Here is an 18,253-nt window from a genome sequence, read left to right as displayed (position 1 = left end):
CCAGAGTCTCAATTTCTTCATCTATAAAATAGGGTTAGAAATATATAACTTTCCAGGATTGTCATAAGAATTAAAGATGATATCAACTAAATGATAAAATTTGGATAAAGCCTGTGTAAGGATAGAAGGGGAGTGCTAAGAAGTAATCCTAAATTTTATGCCAAGATTTGAGACTATTGAAAATTTATTTGAAATGAATTATTTTTTATATTTTAAAGTTAAAACTATTTTTCTTTTATTCCTTCTCACCCTTAAAAAAATGTCATACTCCTTATGTAGGAGATGTGTGTCCATGTCATCTGAAAACCTGCTTATGGATCAGTTCAGTTCAGTTGCTCAGTCGTGTCTGACTCTTTGCAACCCCAGGAACCGCAGCACGCCAGGCCTCCTTGTCCATCACCAACTCCTGGAGTTTACCCAAACCCATGTCCATTGAGTTGGTGATGCTATCCAACCATCTCATCTTCTATTGTCCTCTTCTCCTGCCCTCAATCTTTCCCAGCTTCAGGGTCTTTTCCAATGAGTCAGCTCTTAGCATCAGGTGACCAAAGTATTGGAGTTTCAGCTTCAACATCAATCCTTCCAATGAACACCCAGGACTGATCTCCTTTAGGATTGACTGGTTGGATCTCCTTGCAGTCCAAGGGACTCTCAAGAGTCTTCTCCAACACCACAGTTCAAAAGCATCAATTCTTCGGTGCTCAGCTTTCTTTATGGTCCAACTCTCACATCCATACATGACCACTGGAAAAACCATAGCCTTGACTAGACAGGCCTTTGTTGGCAAAGTAATATCTCTGCTTTTGAATATGCTATCTAGGTTGGTCATAACTTTCCTTCCAAGGAGTAAGCGTCTTTTAATTTCATGGCTGTAATCACCATCTGCAGTGATTTTGGAGCCCAGAAAAATAAAGTCAGCCATTGTTTCCACTGTTTCCCCATCTGCTTGCCATGAAGTGATGGGATTGGATGCCATGATCTTCGTTTTCTGAACGTTGAGCTTTAAGCCAACTTTTTCACTCTCCTCTTTCACTTTCATCAACTCTAGTTCTTCTTCACTTTCTGCCGTAAGGGTGGTGTCATCTGCATATCTGAGGTTATTGATATTTCTCCCGGCAATCTTGATTCCAGCTTGTGCTTCCTCCAGCCCAGCATTTTTCTCATGATGTACTCTGCATATAAGTTAAATAAGCAGGGTGACAATATACAGGCTTGACGTACTCCTTTCCCTATTTGGAACCAGTCTGTTGTTCTATGTCCAGTTCTAACTGTTGTTTCCTGATCTGCATACAGGTTTCTCAAGAGGCAGGTCAGGTGGTCTGGTATTCCCATCTCTTTCAGAATTTTCCACAGTTTATTGTGATCCACACAGTCAAAGGCTTTGGCATAGTCAATAAACAGAAATAGATGTTTTTCTGGAACTCTCTTGCTTTTTCAATGATCCAGTGGATGTTGGCAATTTGATCTTTGGTTCCTCTGCCTTTTCTAAAACCAGTTTGAACATCTGGAAGTTCATGGTTCACGTATTGCTGAAGCCTGGGTTGGAGAATTTTGAGCATTACTTTACTAGCATGGGAGATGAGTGCAATTGTGCAGTAGTTTGAGCATTCTTTGGCATTACCTTTCTTTGGGATTGGAATGAAAACTGACCTTTTCTGGTCCTGTGGCCACTGCTGAGTTTTCCGGATTTGCTGACATATCGAGTGCAGCACTTTCACTGAGCCCTATTTTGAGAAGGGTTCTAGATCAGAGCTTCTGAAATCAGCTCCAGGGAAATGACAGGGGCCCTAAACACTGACACGCAGGAAAGTTGCTCAGCTAGGTTCAAGACCTACTTTCCAGGTACTTAGAGATCTGTGTGAGGGTTGTTGGGCAGTGCTCCCTCTTTCCACTACAGTTTGAGGATGGGGAATGTTCTCATATGACCAGAATGACATCCATTCATCTTTGCTCCAGCATCCTAACCCTCACCTCCATTAAACCACCTCCCTGCAGAGCTTGATTCATGAGAAATGGGGTAGGCAGGAAGATGATATGAAATATTTTCTTTTGGCTAAAATATATAGAACATTTTTTGGGGGGGGAAGCATATTCTTTATGTCAGGCATTGTATTTGGCACATATTAATAGATACATACTAAGCCAGTTGGAATATGTTTTGGAACTCAGGTTTCAGAATCTTCCAGAAACCCTCCACGAAGATAACATAGACAAAGGAAAGGGTATTATTGATAGGTTTTCAATTCTCCATCTTTCTTCATGCAGATCAGCCCAGAAAGATAAAAATATAACATGTTACAAGGTCTTAGGCTGGGCAAGCAAAGAAATTAACCAAAAGGAGTTGCACCAGAATGGCAGGTAACATAGTGAAAAAAGCATCAAAAACATTTGGATGTGGAAAAGCATTACCAATCTTCCAGTCTTATTGATGAGAAGTGAATTGTAGCAAAACAATGTTCAGGGCTTCTTCTGGAAAGCTTTGAGTCAGTTACTCTAAAAAACTTCTGGAAACTTTGTTCTTCTACTTGTCAGTAAAACAGATGACCTCCGTTTGGGCTTATCCTAAATTTCTTTTGATTGTTTTTCCTTCCCATGCTCTGCACCCTAACAGCCAGGAATGCCACTGATGAAATATTTAGCATTGGAATGATACTTGATGTATAATTAAATAGAATGCATTTAGCAATTCAGTTTTTAGACCTTTAATCTTCAAGTTAATGAAACTTCATGTAGAGAATCTCCAAGTAAAATCAAAATATTCTTGGAAATACATGATTTTCCTTGGAAGAATATATAATCCTGAATGTATTTACTGTAGGTAGGAAAGAAACATTTATTAAGCATTCTTAATAAATGTTGAGAATTAAGCAGGTAAAGTACTAACTGCTTTATACATTCTCATTTCTTCTTCCCAATTCTGTGAGATAAGTATCAGTAACTGAGACTCCAAGAAGTTAAGTGATTCCAAATCACCAAGCAGCAGAGTAAATCACAAAGTTAATCATAGCTCAGACCAGAACTCAGGTCAGATTCTGACTCCTGTGCTTTTTCCTTAATTTTTACATTTCATTTCCAAAGCATTTTCTCTTCCTGTGAAGAGGGGATGGACTCACTCCATCCTCCCCAAACAGAGCGATGTTAAGCACAATCAGAGCACTCTCCCTTTTACAAGGCACAGATACAGGAGTAGAGCCCAGGCTTGTAACGGTCATCGTCATCTCCATTATCTGTTACTGAATATTTTCTGTGTGCAAGGCTCTGTACTAAGCATTTTAAATCCTTTTCCCCCTATTTCAATTCTCATTATAACCTTATAAGGTGGTCATAATTATTATCCCATTTGATGACTGAAAACAAAGATGCAGAGGAGCCAATAACTTGTCCAAGATTATGCAGTAGCAAGTCAGGACTAGAATTTAGGTTTGTAAAGATGATCACACAATTGATAAGTAGCAGTTGTCATTTATAAATACTTATGTGTTAGGTACTGCTTGTTGTTGTTTGGGCTGCCCTGGGTCCTCGCTGTGGCGTGCGGGCTTTCTCTAGCTGTGGCGTGCGGGCTTCTCTTGTTCTGCAGCACAGGCTCTAGCGTGCAGGCTCAGTAGCTGTGGCTCGCGGGCTTAGCTGCCTGACCAGGGATTGGACTCATGTCCCCTGCATTGGAAGATGGATTCTTAACCACTGGACCACAAGGGAAGCCCCCAGAAACTGCTTTTTAAAAAGACTTTTTATTTCTACATACTTAGAGATTTATAATCGCATTGTTCTTTTTAATGCTCCCAAGAACCCTATGAAGAAGGTACCATTATTCCCATCTTATGGATGAGGAACTAAGACTTACAGAAAATAAGTAATGTCTCCAACAGCATACAGATGGGACGGGGTAGAGCTAGGATTTGAACTCAAGTATCTTTGGCTGCAGTTCTATTTTCTTAATCCCGAGGCTTTGCTGATTCCTGGTCTGTCTCTGTGCACCTTTTCTACTCAAAGTGTGGTCCACAGGCCGGCAGCGTTGGCATCACCTGCGAGCTTGTTATAAAGGTGGAACCCCAAACCCACCCCAGATGTGCTGAATCAGATGTGTATTTTAATAAGACGCCCACATGTGTCTTGTGCACATTAAAGTTTGGGAAGACTGCTCTGCAACACGCCAGCAATGTACAAGATAAGCAGAGAAGGTAGCAAGATTGTCTAGAATAGGGATTCTCAAACAGGTTCCCTTGGAGCTCAGTTTTGAACTAAACGGAGATATGTTCTACTGCTCAACTTGATAATGGTGATCTTTCCCCTAATTCATAGATAAAATTAAGTTAATGAATTGTATTTTCTCACCTTCCATAATCCTTCCTCTCTTCTTTGGAGTCAAATATCACTTGCCTTTTAGTAACTTTAGAAGATGACAACAGTTGAACAAGCAGTAAATACCTAGGGAAAACTCAAAAACATTGTTGTATTTTTTCTTTAACTTTTAGGTGTTTTAAAAAAACACCTACAAAAATATCTATTTATTTATTTATGGCTGTGCTGGGTCTTCGCTGCTGTGCACAGGCTTTCCCTAGTTGCAAAGAAGGGGACTACTCTCTAGTTTCAATGCATGGGCTTCTCATTGCGGTGGCTTCGCTTGCTGTGGAGCAGAGGCTCTAGGGCACGAGGGCTTCAGTACTTGTGGCACATGGGCTTACTTGCTCCACGGCATGTAGGATCTTCCTGGAGCAGGGATCAAATCCACGTGCCCTGCATTGGCAGGCGGATTCTCCATCACTGGACCACCAGGGAAGCCCTGTGGGTTTTTTAATTCTTGGACTTGTGATTGTGATTTTATGTTGAATAGTTGAGAATAGTCATATCTTTTGTTAGTAAACTTGTTCCAAATTCACATTACAGAATTCAATATTAATGTCTGTTGGTGTTGCACAAAAAGCACTGATTTCCACCTATATGAACATGAGGATCAGGTCCAGGATCTCTCTAGCGATCATCTAACCTATGATTAAAACTTAACATTCAGAAAACTAAGATCATGGCATCCGGTCCCATCACTTCATGGCCACAGAGAAAACTTGCCACAGAAAAGTTAGAAAAAGTAACATGTGCTGTGCTGTGCTTAGTCAATCAGTTGGGTCCGACTCTTTGTGACCCCATGGATTACAGGCCACCAGGCTTCTTTGTCCATGGGGATTCTCCAGGCAAGAATACTGGAGTGGGCTGCCATGCCCCCCTCCAGGGGATCGTCCCGACCCAGGGATCAAACCCTGGTCTCCTGCATTGCGGGCAGACTCTTTACCAACTGAGCCACCAGGGAAGCCCAACATTTCTTATCTATTCCTCTTCTTCCCAAGAGGATCAATATTAATAGATACAAACATAAGCTACTGGTTCTTTCTGGATAGAAATATGCATGGTTTTAAAACATGTTCTCTTTTGAGTTTTTCTGGATATTCAAAAATATCTACAGTGAACATCCAGCAAATATCTAATGAACATTTATTAGGTGACAGGCACTGTTTTAGGTGCTGGGACACAGCAATAAGCAAGCCAGATAAAAATCTCTCTTCTGGATTGGTGGTTGTCAAAAGCTGAGGTGAGGATGAGGATGCCATAAACTTCCAGTTATAAAATAGTCATGGGCATGTAATGTACAGCATGTCAACTAGAGTTAATGATACTGTAACTGCATATTTGAAAGTTGCTAAGAGAGTAAATCTTAAAAAGTTCTCATAAGAAAAAAACCTTTATGTATGGTATGTATGTTGACTTATTGTGGTGATCATTTTGTGATATATACAAATATCAAATCATTGTGTTGTATACCCAAAACTAATGTCCAACTCTTTCAGACCCCACGGACTGCAGCACGCCAGGCTTCCCTATCTTTCACCATCTCCCAGAGCTTGCTCAAACTCATGTCCATTGAGTCGGTGATGCCATTCAACCATCTCATCCTCTGTCATCCCCTTCTCTTCCTGCCTTCAATCTTTCTCAGCATCAGGGTCTTTTCCAATGAGTCTGCTCTTCCCATCAGGTGACCAAAGTATTGGAGCTTCAGCCTCAGCATCAGTCCCTCCAATGAATATTCAGGGTTGATTTCCTTTAGGATTGACTGGTTTGATCTCCTTGATGTCCAAGGGACTCACTCTCAAGAGTTTTCTCCAACACCACAGTTCAAAAAGCATCAATTCTTTGGCACTCAGCCTCCTTTATGGTCCAACTCTCACATCTGTACATGACTACTGGAAAAACCATAGCTTTAACTATATGGACCTTTGTCAGCAAAGTAATGTCTCTGCTTTTTATATGCTGTGTAGGTTTGTCATAGCTTTCTTCCAAGGAGCAAGCATCTTTAGTTTCACGGCTGTAGTCACCATCTGTAGTGATTTTGGGGCCCAAAAATATAAAGTCTGTCACTGTTTCCATTGTTTCCCCATCTATTTGCCATGAAGTGATGGGACCGGATGCCATGATCTTAGTTTTCTGAATGTTGAGTTTTAAACCAGCTTTTTCACTCTCCTCTTTCACTTTCATCAAGAGGCTTTTTAGTTCTTCTTCACTTTCTGCCATCAGGGTGCTGTCATTGGCATATCAGAGGTTATTGATATTTCTCTCGGCAATCTTAATTCCAGCTTGTGCTTCACCCAGCCTGGTATTTCTCATGATGTACTCTGCATTGAAGTTAAATAAGCAGGGTGATAATATACAGCCACGACGTACTCCTTTCCCAATTTTGAACCAGTCTGTTGTTCCATGTCCAGTTTTAACTGTTGTTTCTTGACCTGCATACAGTTTTCTCAGGAGGCAGGTAAGGTGGTCTGGTATTCCCATCTCTTGAAGAATTTTCCACAGTTTATTGTGATCCACACAGTTAAAGCTTTAGCGTAGTCAATGAAGCAGAAGTAGATGTTTTTCTGGAATTCTCTTGTTTTTTCTATGATCCAGTGGATGTTGGCAATTTGATCTCTGGTTCCTCTGCCTTTTCTAAATCCAACTTGAACATCTGGAAGTTCTCAGTTCACGTACTGTGAAACTAATATAATGTTGTATATCAATTATACCTTAATAAAAACCAGAATCTTGGTCCTGATATCAGTATCTTTGGGCCTTTCCTCTTGGGCTGCTCAGATTCCTTGAAGAAGACACTGCATGTTTCCTCTCTGAAGAATAAACATAACCAGAGATCCAGGAATTAAATGGAGGAGGAGAGTTGGGAATCTTCATATCCAAAATCCATTAGTTCATTTAATCTTCATTTTTATACAGAGATCTCTGAGTCAGCCCTCTCTGGAGAATAAGTACTTCACTCTTCTGAGGAGTGGGGTCAGGGGGACAGTTGAATAAAGGGAAGGTGACTTGGAGATCTGACTGCTCTTAAACAGCTTCCAGACTCCTTTTTAAAATCCCTGCCCAGGGTACAACCTGTACATGGCAGCCCTATTGTCCTCTACCCCCACGGCAGCTAGTGGAGGTGGGGGGACCTACCGTTACCAGCTCCTGAGACTTGAGGTATTCTGCAGTATAGATCAGGTTGGGTCTCAGCTTTTCCCACTTTGGGTTTCAGATTCAGGTTTTTCCAGGCTGGTAACTTTATTAACACTTGTCCATTTGCTGTTCAGCTTCTACTTTGTTTTCTGGTTTTGCTACTGGCTCCTCTCATTATTGCAGGCTTATGATTTGAAAAAATTCCATTACTATCATTTTAGTTGTGTTCTAGGAGGGAACAAAAGTAGATCTGTGTATTTATTTTCATTAAGTGTTTAACACTCATAACTTTCAGGAAACACTATCCTATACTAACATAAACCCTCTCTTGTTATCATTCAACCGTTATTCTCTCTCATTTGTCCTTAGATATTTGAAAAAAAATTTTTTTTACTTGTAGATGATTGTAATTTAGAAAGAGTTCACGGTCATTTACATCCTTTAAAGTTTTAAACAGCAGGAAACAGAGCTTCCCTGGTGGCTCAGTGGTAACGAATCTGCCTGCCAATGCGGGAGACACAGGTTCAATCCCTGATTACAGAAGACCCTACACGCTGTGGAACAGCTAAGCCAGTGTACCACAACTGCTGAGCTTGTGCTCTGGAGCCCAGCGGCTGCGACCACTGAGACCATGTGCTGTAACTGCTGAAAGCCCGAACTCCCTAGAGCCTGTGTTCTGCACCAACAGACACCACCGCAGTGAGAAGCCCGCACACCACAACTACACAGTAGCCCCCTCGCTGCAACTGGAGAAAAGCCTGCGAAGCAAAGAAGACCCAGCGCTGCCAAAAATAGATAAATAAATAGCAGGAAACAATTGACCACTTTCCCCGGCAGATCAAAAATGGAGATGGGAATACAGATATTAAAAATTATGTATCTAAAACGTTAGTTACTGCTGCATTGTTCATAATATCAAAAGACTGCACACAGCCTAAAGGTTCATCGACAGAGGACGTGTTAAATAAAACATCTTAATCCGTATCTTTTTTTTTTTTCCCAATATTGGCTATATTCTCTGTGCTGTACAAAATATTCCTGTAGCTTATTTTTCTTAAGGTTTTTTGGCTGTGCTAGGTTTTCCCTGCGGCTCACGGGCTTTCTCTGGTTGCGGTGTGCGGACTTACTGTGACAGCCTGTCTGCTGCACAGCACAGGGTCTAGGGTGTGTGGCCTTCCGTAGTTGTGCCTGTGGGTTCCACTGCCCCAAGGCACGTGAGATCTTCCCAGACCAGGGATCGAACCATTGTCTCTTGCAGTGCAAGGAGGATTCTTAACCACTGGACCGCCAGGGAAGCCCAAGGCAGATCTTTATGTTCTGGTGTGGAGAAGTCTGTAAGGGCAGAATAGAGTAAGTATGTGAAAGTGAAAGTGTTAGTTGCTCAGTCCTGTCTGGCTCTTTGAAACCCCAAGGACTGTAGCCCACCAGGCTCCTCTGTCCATGGAATTATCCAGACAAGAATACTGGAGTAGGTAGTCATTCCCTTCTCTAGCGGATCTTCCCAACCCAGGGATCAAACCTGGGCCTTCTGCATTGCAGGCAGATTCTTTACCATCTGAACCACCAGGGAAGTCCAGAGAATAAGTATGGTATGCTATAGTTGGAGTTTTAAAAATATATTTATATAGTATCTACATTTGCAACAGTACTTACCTCTCGGGAGAGGAACTAAGTGACCGGGAGAAAGGCAGTAGAAAGAAGACTTAGTTTTCCCTTTCATACCTTTTGCACTATTTGCATTTTGCACCACAGTCCTAAACTACTTACTTTAGAAATAAATACAGAACTAATGAATAGTTTTTAAAAGGATATGCTCTATGACCTTTACCTGACAGAATGCCTCTCCTTGACTACTTCTATCTAGCCACATTTCACTCTTTCTTCAAGATGTTAATTCCAATTCCCTTTCTGGACAACTCCAGCTCAACTACTCTCTCATAGGATCTCCTTTGCTAGAAATTATCGTATGTGGCAAATCACCACACATTGCTTTGTTACAGCACTTCTTCTTTTAAGTAGTATCGGCCATTTTATATTAAACTTTTCATTTTGTATTTTCATTTCTGTTTCACTGAGCCTTTTAGGGATTGCATGGGGATCTTCAAAAATAAAGAATGATCAGTGGAGAATACGTGAGCAAGTAAAAGTGAGGGAGAACATGACAAGGAATGGGAATATCCTCCTTAGGGGCAGACTTCACATGCATTTACCAAGTAGAGATTCATGTGAAGCAGTGCCCCTTTTCATACAATGCTAAGAGCCCCTGATGGAGTAGCCATCATGGTCAACAAGAGAGTCCAAAATGCAGTACTTGGATGCAATCTCAAAAATGACAGAATGATCTCTGTTCGTTTCCAAAGCAAACCATTCAATATCACAGTAATCCAAGTCTATGCCCCAACCAGTAACGCTGAAGAAGCTGAAGTTGAACGGTTCTATGAAGACCTACAAGACCTTTGAGAACTAACACCCCAAAAAGATGTTCTTTTCATTATAGGGGACTGGAATAAAAAAGTAGGAAGTCAAGAAACACCTGGGGTAACAGGCAAATTTGGCCTTGGAATATGGAATGAAGCAGGGTAAAGGCTAATAGAGTTTTGCCAAGAGAACACACTGGTCATAGCAAACACCCTCTTCCAACAACACAAGAGAAGACTCTACACATGGACATCACCAGAAGGTCAACACCAAAATCAGACTGATTATATTCTTTGCAGCCAAAGATGGAGAAGCTCTATACAGTCAGCAAAAACAAGACCGGGAGCTGACTGTGGCTCAGACCATGAACTCCTTATTGCCAAATTCAGACTTAAATTGAAGAAAGTAGGGAAAACCACTAGACCATTCAGGTATGACCTAAATCAAATTTCTTATGATTATACAGAGGAAGTGAGAAATAGATTTAACGGACTAGATCAGATAGATAGAGTGCCTGATAACTATGGACAGAGATTCGTGACATTGTACAGGAGACAGGGATCAAGACCATCCCCATGGAAGAGAAATGCAAAAAAGCAAAATGGCTGCCTGGGGAGGCCTTACAAATAGCTGTGAAGAGAAGAGAAGCAAAAAGCAAAGGAGAAAAGGAAAGATATAAGCATCTGAATGCAGAGTTCCAAAGAATAGCAAGGAGAGATAAGAAAGCCTTCCTCAGTGATCAATGCAAAGAAGTAGAGGAAAACAACAGAATGGGAAAGACTAGAGATCTCTTCAAGAAAATTAGAGATACCAAGGGAACATTTCATGCAAAGATGGGCTTGATAAAGGACAGAAATGGTATGGACCTAACAGAAGCAGAAGATTCTAAGAAGAGATGGCAAGAATACACAGGAGAACTGTACAAAAAAGAACTTCACGACCCAGACAATCACGATGGTGTGATCACTCAGCTAGAGCCAGACATCCTGGAATGTGAAGTCAAATGGGCCTTAGAAAGCATCATTATGAACAAAGCTAGTGGAGGTGATGGAATTCCAGTTTAGCTATTTCAAATCCTGGAAGATGATGCTGTGAAAGTGCTGCACTCAACATGCCAGCAAATCTGGAAAACTCAGCAGTGGTCACAGTACTGGAAAAGGTCAGTTTTCATTTCAATCCCAAAGAAAGGCAATGCCAAAGAATGCTCAAACTACCGCACAATTGCACTCATCTCACACACTAGTAAAGTAATGCTCAAAATTCTCCAACCCAGGCTTTAGCAATATGTGAACCGTGAACTTCCAGATGTTCAAGCTGGTTTTAGAAAAGGCAGAGGAACCAGAGATCAAATTGCCAACATCTGCTGGATCATGGAAAAAGCAAAAGAGTTCCAGAAAAACATCTATTTCTGCTTTATTGACTATGCCAAAACCTTTGACTGTGTGGATCACAATGAACTGTGGAAAATTCTGAAAGAGATGGGAATACCAGACCACCTGACCTGCCTCTTGAGAAACCTATATGCAGGTCAGGAAGCAACAGTTAGAACTGGACATGGAACAACAGACTGGTTCCAAATAGGGAAAGGAGTACGTCAAGCCTGTATATTGTCACCCTGCTTATTTAACTTCTATGCAGAGTACATCATGAGAAACGCTGGGCTGGAAGAAGCACAAGCTGGATTTATGATTGCTGGGAGAAATATCAATAAACTCAGACATGCAGATGACACCACCCTTATGGCAGAAAGTGAAGAGGAACTAAAAAGCCTCTTGATGAAAGTGAAAGAGAGTGAAAAAGTTGGCTTAAAGCTCAGCATTCAGAAAACGAAGATCATGGCATCTGGTCCCACCACTTCATGGGAAATAGGTGGGGAAACAATGGAAACAGTGTCAGCCTTTATTTTTTTGGGCTCCAAAAACACTGCAGATGGTGATTGCAGCCATGAAGTTAAAAGATGCTTACTCCTTGGAAGGAAAGTCATGACCAACCTAGATAGCATATTCAAAAGCAGAGACATTACTTTACCAACAAAGGTCCGTCTAGTCAAGGCTATGGTTTTTCCAGTGGTCATGTATGGATGTGAAAGTTGGACTGTGAAGAAAGCTGAGCGCTGAAGAATTGATGCTTTTGAACTGTGGTGTTGGAGAAGACTCTTGAGAGTCCCTTGGACTGCAAGGAGATCCAACCAATCCATTCTAAAGGAGATCAGTCCTGGGATTTCTTTGGAAGGAATGCTGCTGAAGCTGAAGCTCCAGTATTTTGGCCACCTCATGCGAAGAGCTGACTCACTGGAAAAAACTCCGATGCTGGGAGGGATTGGGGGCAGGAGGAGAAGGGGACGACGGAGGATGAGATGGCTGGATGGCATCACCGACTCGATGGATAAGAGTTTGGATGAACTCTGGGAGTTGGTGATGGACAGGGAGGCCTGGCATGCTGCAATTCATGGGGTCGCAAAGAGTCAGACACGACTGAGCGACTGAACTGAATTGAAGAGCCCCTGATTGAAAAGTGAAACTCGCTCAGTTGTGTCAACTCTTTGCAGCCCCATGAACTACACAGTCCATGGAGTGGGTAGCCTATCTCTTCTCCGGGGGATTTTCCTGACCCAGGAATTGAACCAGGGTCTCCTGCATTGCAGGCAGATTCTTTACTAACATCAGGGAAGCCCCCAAACTCCTGATTTGGGTAAAGCCTTCCCATTTCACATGGACTTCATCCAATTATCACAACATCACTTAGTGACAAGTGCTAAGAGCACTTATACAAGGAATGAGAGGTTGGGAGACCAAAGCTAACATTTTTGAAGCAAAACTCACGAAATTTTAGAGGGCATAAAGATCGACTAGCCCAAATTCTTACTTCATTGATCTCAAGGTAAGGCATTGGGGAAGTTCAGACTCAGTCTCAAGTCACCTCTTAAATTTAGTTGAGGACCTACACTATCCAGACTGTCTGAAAAGATACCTGGCCTGGATAGAATATTGGGGCTTGACACAGCAAGAAAGATAGGAGGGATCCGTGTCTGGAGAAGAGGAGAAAAAAAGCAGGAAGAGAAAAACAGGTGGCTGTCAAGTTCTGTGTTCTTCCTAATTGTGTCCTGAGCTCCATGACAGTCTGTGTCATTAGAATTCTAGTCTTCCATATTAGCAGAAGGCAAGTTAAGATAATCAGAACTGGGTCCATATTAGCAGAAGCCAAATTAAGATAATCAAAACTGGGTTGGAAGGCTACTAACCTCAACTTCCCCTTACCCGACCAAGTGAACTTCAGCTTATGGCTCTTTAACGACCCAAACACACACGCACCACCACCGTCGCCCCCAACTTTCTACCCCTGGAAAAGGAAAGTCAAAAGGACAATGCAATGCAAATATAGGAGTTTTCCTATTTCCATGAAATTTTCAGCCGGTTCCCCAGTATCTACTGTACCGGAAAGCGAGAGCCATTTAGGGTATAGTACTAGCCTCAGTCTTATTTCCTTCCTTTCCTTTGCTATTATAATCTTTCGCTCTGATTTCAGTAAGGCACTCCCCTTCTGCAGGAGTTCTGGTTCTGCAGAAGCTGTCTCACTCTAGAGACACTTTTGTAGGAAGGAGGAACATGTTTTTAAACCGGGGAGAGCGTGAGAACTCTGGGTGAGACTGGGGTAGAGTTATACCGGGTGTGTGCGGGTGTGTGTGTGTGTGTGGCGGGGGGGTCGCCTCCACAGTCTCCAGGTTTTGGAATTCGGCCCTGGCGCAGACTACAAGTCCCAGAAACCTCCGCAGTGACCCGGTGCGCCACCGATCCTTCCCCTCACTCTTCCAGACAGTTGAGATAAAGGTTCCATTCAGGGCCCGCTGCGGGTTGGTTTGTTTTGAACGGCGGTGACGGCGGCTGGGAGCCCGGCCGACTGCAGGCGGGGGCGTCAGGAGGCGGATTCCAGCCGTCTTAAGCACGGGGGCGCGGGAGGAGGGGAGCCGGGCCTGAGGGCCGGGGACCGAACTGCGGAGACAGAGCAGGCTGAGGCGATGGAGGGCGACGGGGTGCCGTGGGGCAGCGAGCCGGAGTCGGGTCCCGGCCCGGGAGGCGGCGGAGTGATCCGCGAGCTGTGCCGGGGCTTTGGTCGCTACCGCCGCTACCTGGGGCGGCTGCGGCAGAACCTGCGCGACACGCAGAAGTTCTTCCGCGACCTCAGGGGCTCGCAGCCCCGCGGCTGTCCCTCCTCCCCTGCGGAGGGCGGCGAGGCCGGGCGCGGCCCTGCCGGCGACGTCGCCGCGACCGGGCTGCCGGCGGGTAAGGAGGGCAAGCGGTGACAGAGACGGGGCCGGAGAGGCGAGCCCGGGGGGCGGGCCGCGCCCCTGTCCCAAAGAAACAGGCCCGGGAAGGGGCGGAAAGTGGGAGGAGGGCGGCGTGGCCGGGCCGGGGCCCGGCGGACCGGCTCTCTGAGGTGCCGTGGGAAGGCGTCTCGGGTTGGGGGAGGGGGCGCTGGGGACCGGCTGGCGGGGCGGGGGGCGAGGGGCGCCCGAGGCGGGGGTTTCAGGAGCGGGCTCGGAGGGACCGGCGGCGGGGGCGGGAGCTGGGGGCCCCCGTTTGGAGGCTGCAGAGGTGGCGCCTAGGAAAGTTACTCTAAGTTCGGAGGTGAGCAGTTGTGCTTAGAGTCCCAGTTCAGGGATGGTGGAGTGGGCGGGGGGTGGGGGTGGGGGGGATGCAGGATGGGCGGTAGGCAGGGACCCTCAGTACCCAAGGAGGCCAGGGGACTGTAGTGGAGGTTATGTGTGTCCGCTGTGTGTGCGCGTGTGTGTGCAGGCTTGATTTTGTATGTGAAATATACATCAATCATGAGGCAACTCTGAAGAAGTAAAGAATATAACTCTAAATGAGGCTGGAATCGCTAAAAGGGTATCTTATGTCTGCCACGGTATTTCCAGAGATGGCGGCTTGCGCTTATAGTAAAGTTAGAGAGGGGAAGGATCTCTCTCTTTTTTTTGTCTTGAAACTTGACTTGATTCTCTCTGGCATGTGTTAGAGACCTTAAAGCACTTAAAATCGTCCAGCGTCTTTGATCTTGCCTAATTTCTTGCTTCCTCTTAAACTGCTCTTAGTGGGAACAGGAGGGTTTGTTAACCACTTGGTCTAATTAGGAAATAACAGGTTGGATGGGAGAAAGGACTGGCGTCCCATGTATTTAGATACATTGGGATAACACAGCAATGAGCCAGTGGATTTCATTCAGTGATTCTCCAGCGAAAATGTGTGCTAAAACTAAAGTAAAAAACATCTATCCCACAGATGGATTGAGTAGGTCTAGTGGGTGGGTCCTAAGAATCTAAACGCAAGCCATCCCAAAGGGATTCTGATGCAGGTGGGCCACAAACACTTTGAGAAACACTGATTTAGAGGCTGACAGCAAATTTGAATAGCAGGTGTAGAATGCGTTGAATTCTTAAACTCTTCAGAGTTTCTGTGTCAGGCCCTGTGTTTCCAAAGTTGCATGTTTAATATCCTAAATTTGTCTGAGACTCCAAAAATGGTGATAAAAATCAGATTCTGATTAATGATATTTCACGTAATTGGCCTGGATGTAGATAAAAGCTTTTATTTATCTCATAGGATACGTGGGAGGAGAGGGATGACTAGCTTTTCTGAAGTTGTGGTTTTGACATATGCCCAGAGATTTGCTGTGGTAAAATGGACCCATAAAGGGGATTGATTTCTGTGAAGCTATTAAAAAACTGATTTGGGTGAGAAGGGCCGATGTTTTCAGAGATGAGCCCCAGAATGGGTACTTTTACCCTCTTCCTCAGCAGTGCTTGCCAGAAACTTTCCCTGCTCAGTTTTTCTTTTATCTTAAAAAACCCTCTATTGCTGTAATTTTACAGCAACTCTTTATTTTAGAATTACTATTGAAAAAAAAGAGTAGATTCACCTCAGGGAGATGGAGGTTTTCAAGGCACATTGGTTGGCTCTTGTTTTCATTCTTTAAACGCCAACTTAAGAAATGCAAATGCACCTTTGTATTTTGCTTCGTTGGCTTTTCTAGTTGACTGCGTCATGAACTCATCTTTGCGAATTTAACTGTGTACACCCTCTGGAGTCTGTTCATCCAAAGTAAAAAGTAGGGAAGCGTACAGATGACAGGACAGGGAGCCTTTTGATTTTGTTCCATAAAGTGCTTCCATTAGTTTAGAGTGGAGAGTTTTATCTTTGGAGGTGAAAAGGAGAAATTAGAGAGGTGTCACCTACTATGTATATTTTGGAGGATCTGATTTTCCCTGCTGTTTAAATGATTGTGTTAGAAAGTAGAAACCATTCCTTAAACGACAACTAGTTCTTGTTCTCTCCCTTTACAGACCATCTCTTTACAAGGTCATGTTCGTTCAAAGATTCTCAACTTTCTTCTGTGAATATTGGTTTCTGATTAATAGGAACTTGAAATGTCAAGGAAAGGAACACTCCTTGCTTAACCTCATAAACCTCCTGAAAGTTTTAATCATTGTTTCTGAATGGAAGTGTCTTCTCGGTTGGAATGTAGTATGGTATTTGAGCAATTGAAGATCAGAGACTAAATTTTCATTATTTCACTTTTAACCACAAAAGAGATGGGGAGAAAAAAAAAAAGAGAGAGATGGGGAGAACCCCCCAAATAATTCTTCCTTCTTAATTTTGACAGTTTTTAATTCACTGGGGCAGTGTAAAGAGCATATAACGTATATATACTTAGATGTTTTAGAAGTTGAAAAGTAGGTAGAATAAAACTGAAATGAGAGTTGCTTAGCCTGTACAGGAAAAACTGAATTATAAATTGCTTTGATTCAGTTCCTCCTTTTAAAAAAAAAAAAAGCTTTATTTTTTATTTATTTGTTTTTGACTGCACTGGGTCTTCATGGTGATGCCCGGACCTCTGGTTGCGGCGGTGGCTTGTGTCATGGAGCACGGGCTCTAGGGCACTCGGACTTCAGTGGTTGCGGCACCTAGGCTCAGTTGTGATGCACAGGCTTAGTTGTCCCATGGCAGGTGGAGTCCTTCCAGGCCAGGAATTGAACCCTAGCATTGGCAGGTGGATTCTTAACCACTGGGCCAACAGGGAAGTCCCAGCTCCTCTTTTCTTCCCAAATCATTGGCCTTCTTTTCACTTAACTATGGGGGCTGAGAGCCTGTCTGTTGATTTAGCTCTGTAACAGGGGGTTCAAAGGTAGTGAGATAAAGGCTTTGAGCACTTCTGAAGATAGGCAGAGTGGAGTATTACAAAGTAGCAGAGGGAGAAGTATTTTTCTTATTTTCTGGTCCAGTAGAGTTCCAAGCTGTTGCAGTGTATCATAAACCTCTGGATTTTAAGAAGTTGCAATGACTCGAATATATTTAGTTGGAATGCTCTAGTCTGTGCTATATCCTTTCCTCCTGGTTCTGGTCCTTACTGAGTGACCTTACTGTGATTTGCTACAATGTCCTCATCTGAACATGGGGATTATAATAATAGTAGTTGCCTCTGGGGTTGTTGGGAGTTAATATATGTGCTTAGAACAGTTCCTGGTAAGGTGCTGTGTAAGTATTAGCTATTAAAGATGGCGCAGTAAGGGAGAGAAATGGTACGGACCTGACAGAAGCAGAAGATACTAAGAGGTGGCAAGGATACACAGAAGAACTATTCAAAAAAAATCTTCATGACACAGATAACCACGATGGTGTGATCACCCACCTAGAGCCAGACATCCTGGAATGTGAAGTCAAGTGGGCCTTAGGAAGCATCACTACGAACAAAGCTAGTGGAGGTGATGGAATTCCAGTTGAGCTCTTTCAAATCCTGAAGGATGATGCTGTGAAAGTGCTGCACTCAATATGCCAGCAAATTTGGAAAACTCAGCAGTGGCCACAGGACTGGAAAAGGTCAGTTTTCATTCCAGTCCCAAAGAAACACAGTGCCAAAGAATGTTCGAACTACCGCACAGTTGCACTCATTTCACACACTAGTAAAGTAATGCTTAAAATTCTCCAAGCCAGGCTTTAACAGTACATGAACTGTGAACTTCCAGATGTTTAAGCTGGGTTTAGAAAAGGCAGAGGAAGCAGAGATCAAATTGCCAATATTCTTTGGATCATAGAAAAAGCAAAAGAGTTACAGAAAAACATCTGCTTTATTGGTTATGCCAAAACCTTTGACTCTGCAGTTCACAACAAACTGTGGAAAATTCTTAAAGAGATGGGAATACCTGCCTCCTGAGAAATCTGTATGCAGGTCAAGAAGCAACAGTTAAAACTGGACATGGAACAATAGACTGGTTCCAGATTGGGAAATAAGTATGTCGAGGCTGTATATTGTCATCCTGCTTGTTTAACTTATATGCAGAGTACATCATGAGAAACGCTGGGCTGGAGGA

General features: G+C 43.4%; 1 protein-coding gene across 4 annotated transcripts in view; it reads left to right on the top strand.

The window, feature by feature from the left end:
• Positions 1-12,809: 12,809 nt before the first annotated feature.
• Positions 12,810-18,253, top strand: part of DSTYK (dual serine/threonine and tyrosine protein kinase) — a 58,121-nt gene continuing 52,677 nt past the window's right edge. For 2 of the 4 annotated variants that reach the window (XM_055581737.1, XM_055581736.1), the window contains exon 1: positions 12,810-14,171. In XM_055581737.1, the coding sequence (XP_055437712.1) occupies positions 13,907-14,171 (265 nt within the window). In that variant the 5' untranslated portion in view covers positions 12,810-13,906. The remainder of the gene's footprint in view (positions 14,172-18,253) is intronic. The other 2 variants (XM_055581735.1, XM_055581734.1) reach the window with 1 other exon arrangement.

The sequence above is a fragment of the Bubalus kerabau genome, chromosome 5 (genome assembly GCF_029407905.1).
Source record: "Bubalus kerabau isolate K-KA32 ecotype Philippines breed swamp buffalo chromosome 5, PCC_UOA_SB_1v2, whole genome shotgun sequence".
Classification (NCBI taxonomy): Eukaryota; Metazoa; Chordata; class Mammalia; order Artiodactyla; family Bovidae; genus Bubalus; species Bubalus kerabau.
This window is presented reverse-complemented; position numbering and strand designations above follow the sequence as displayed.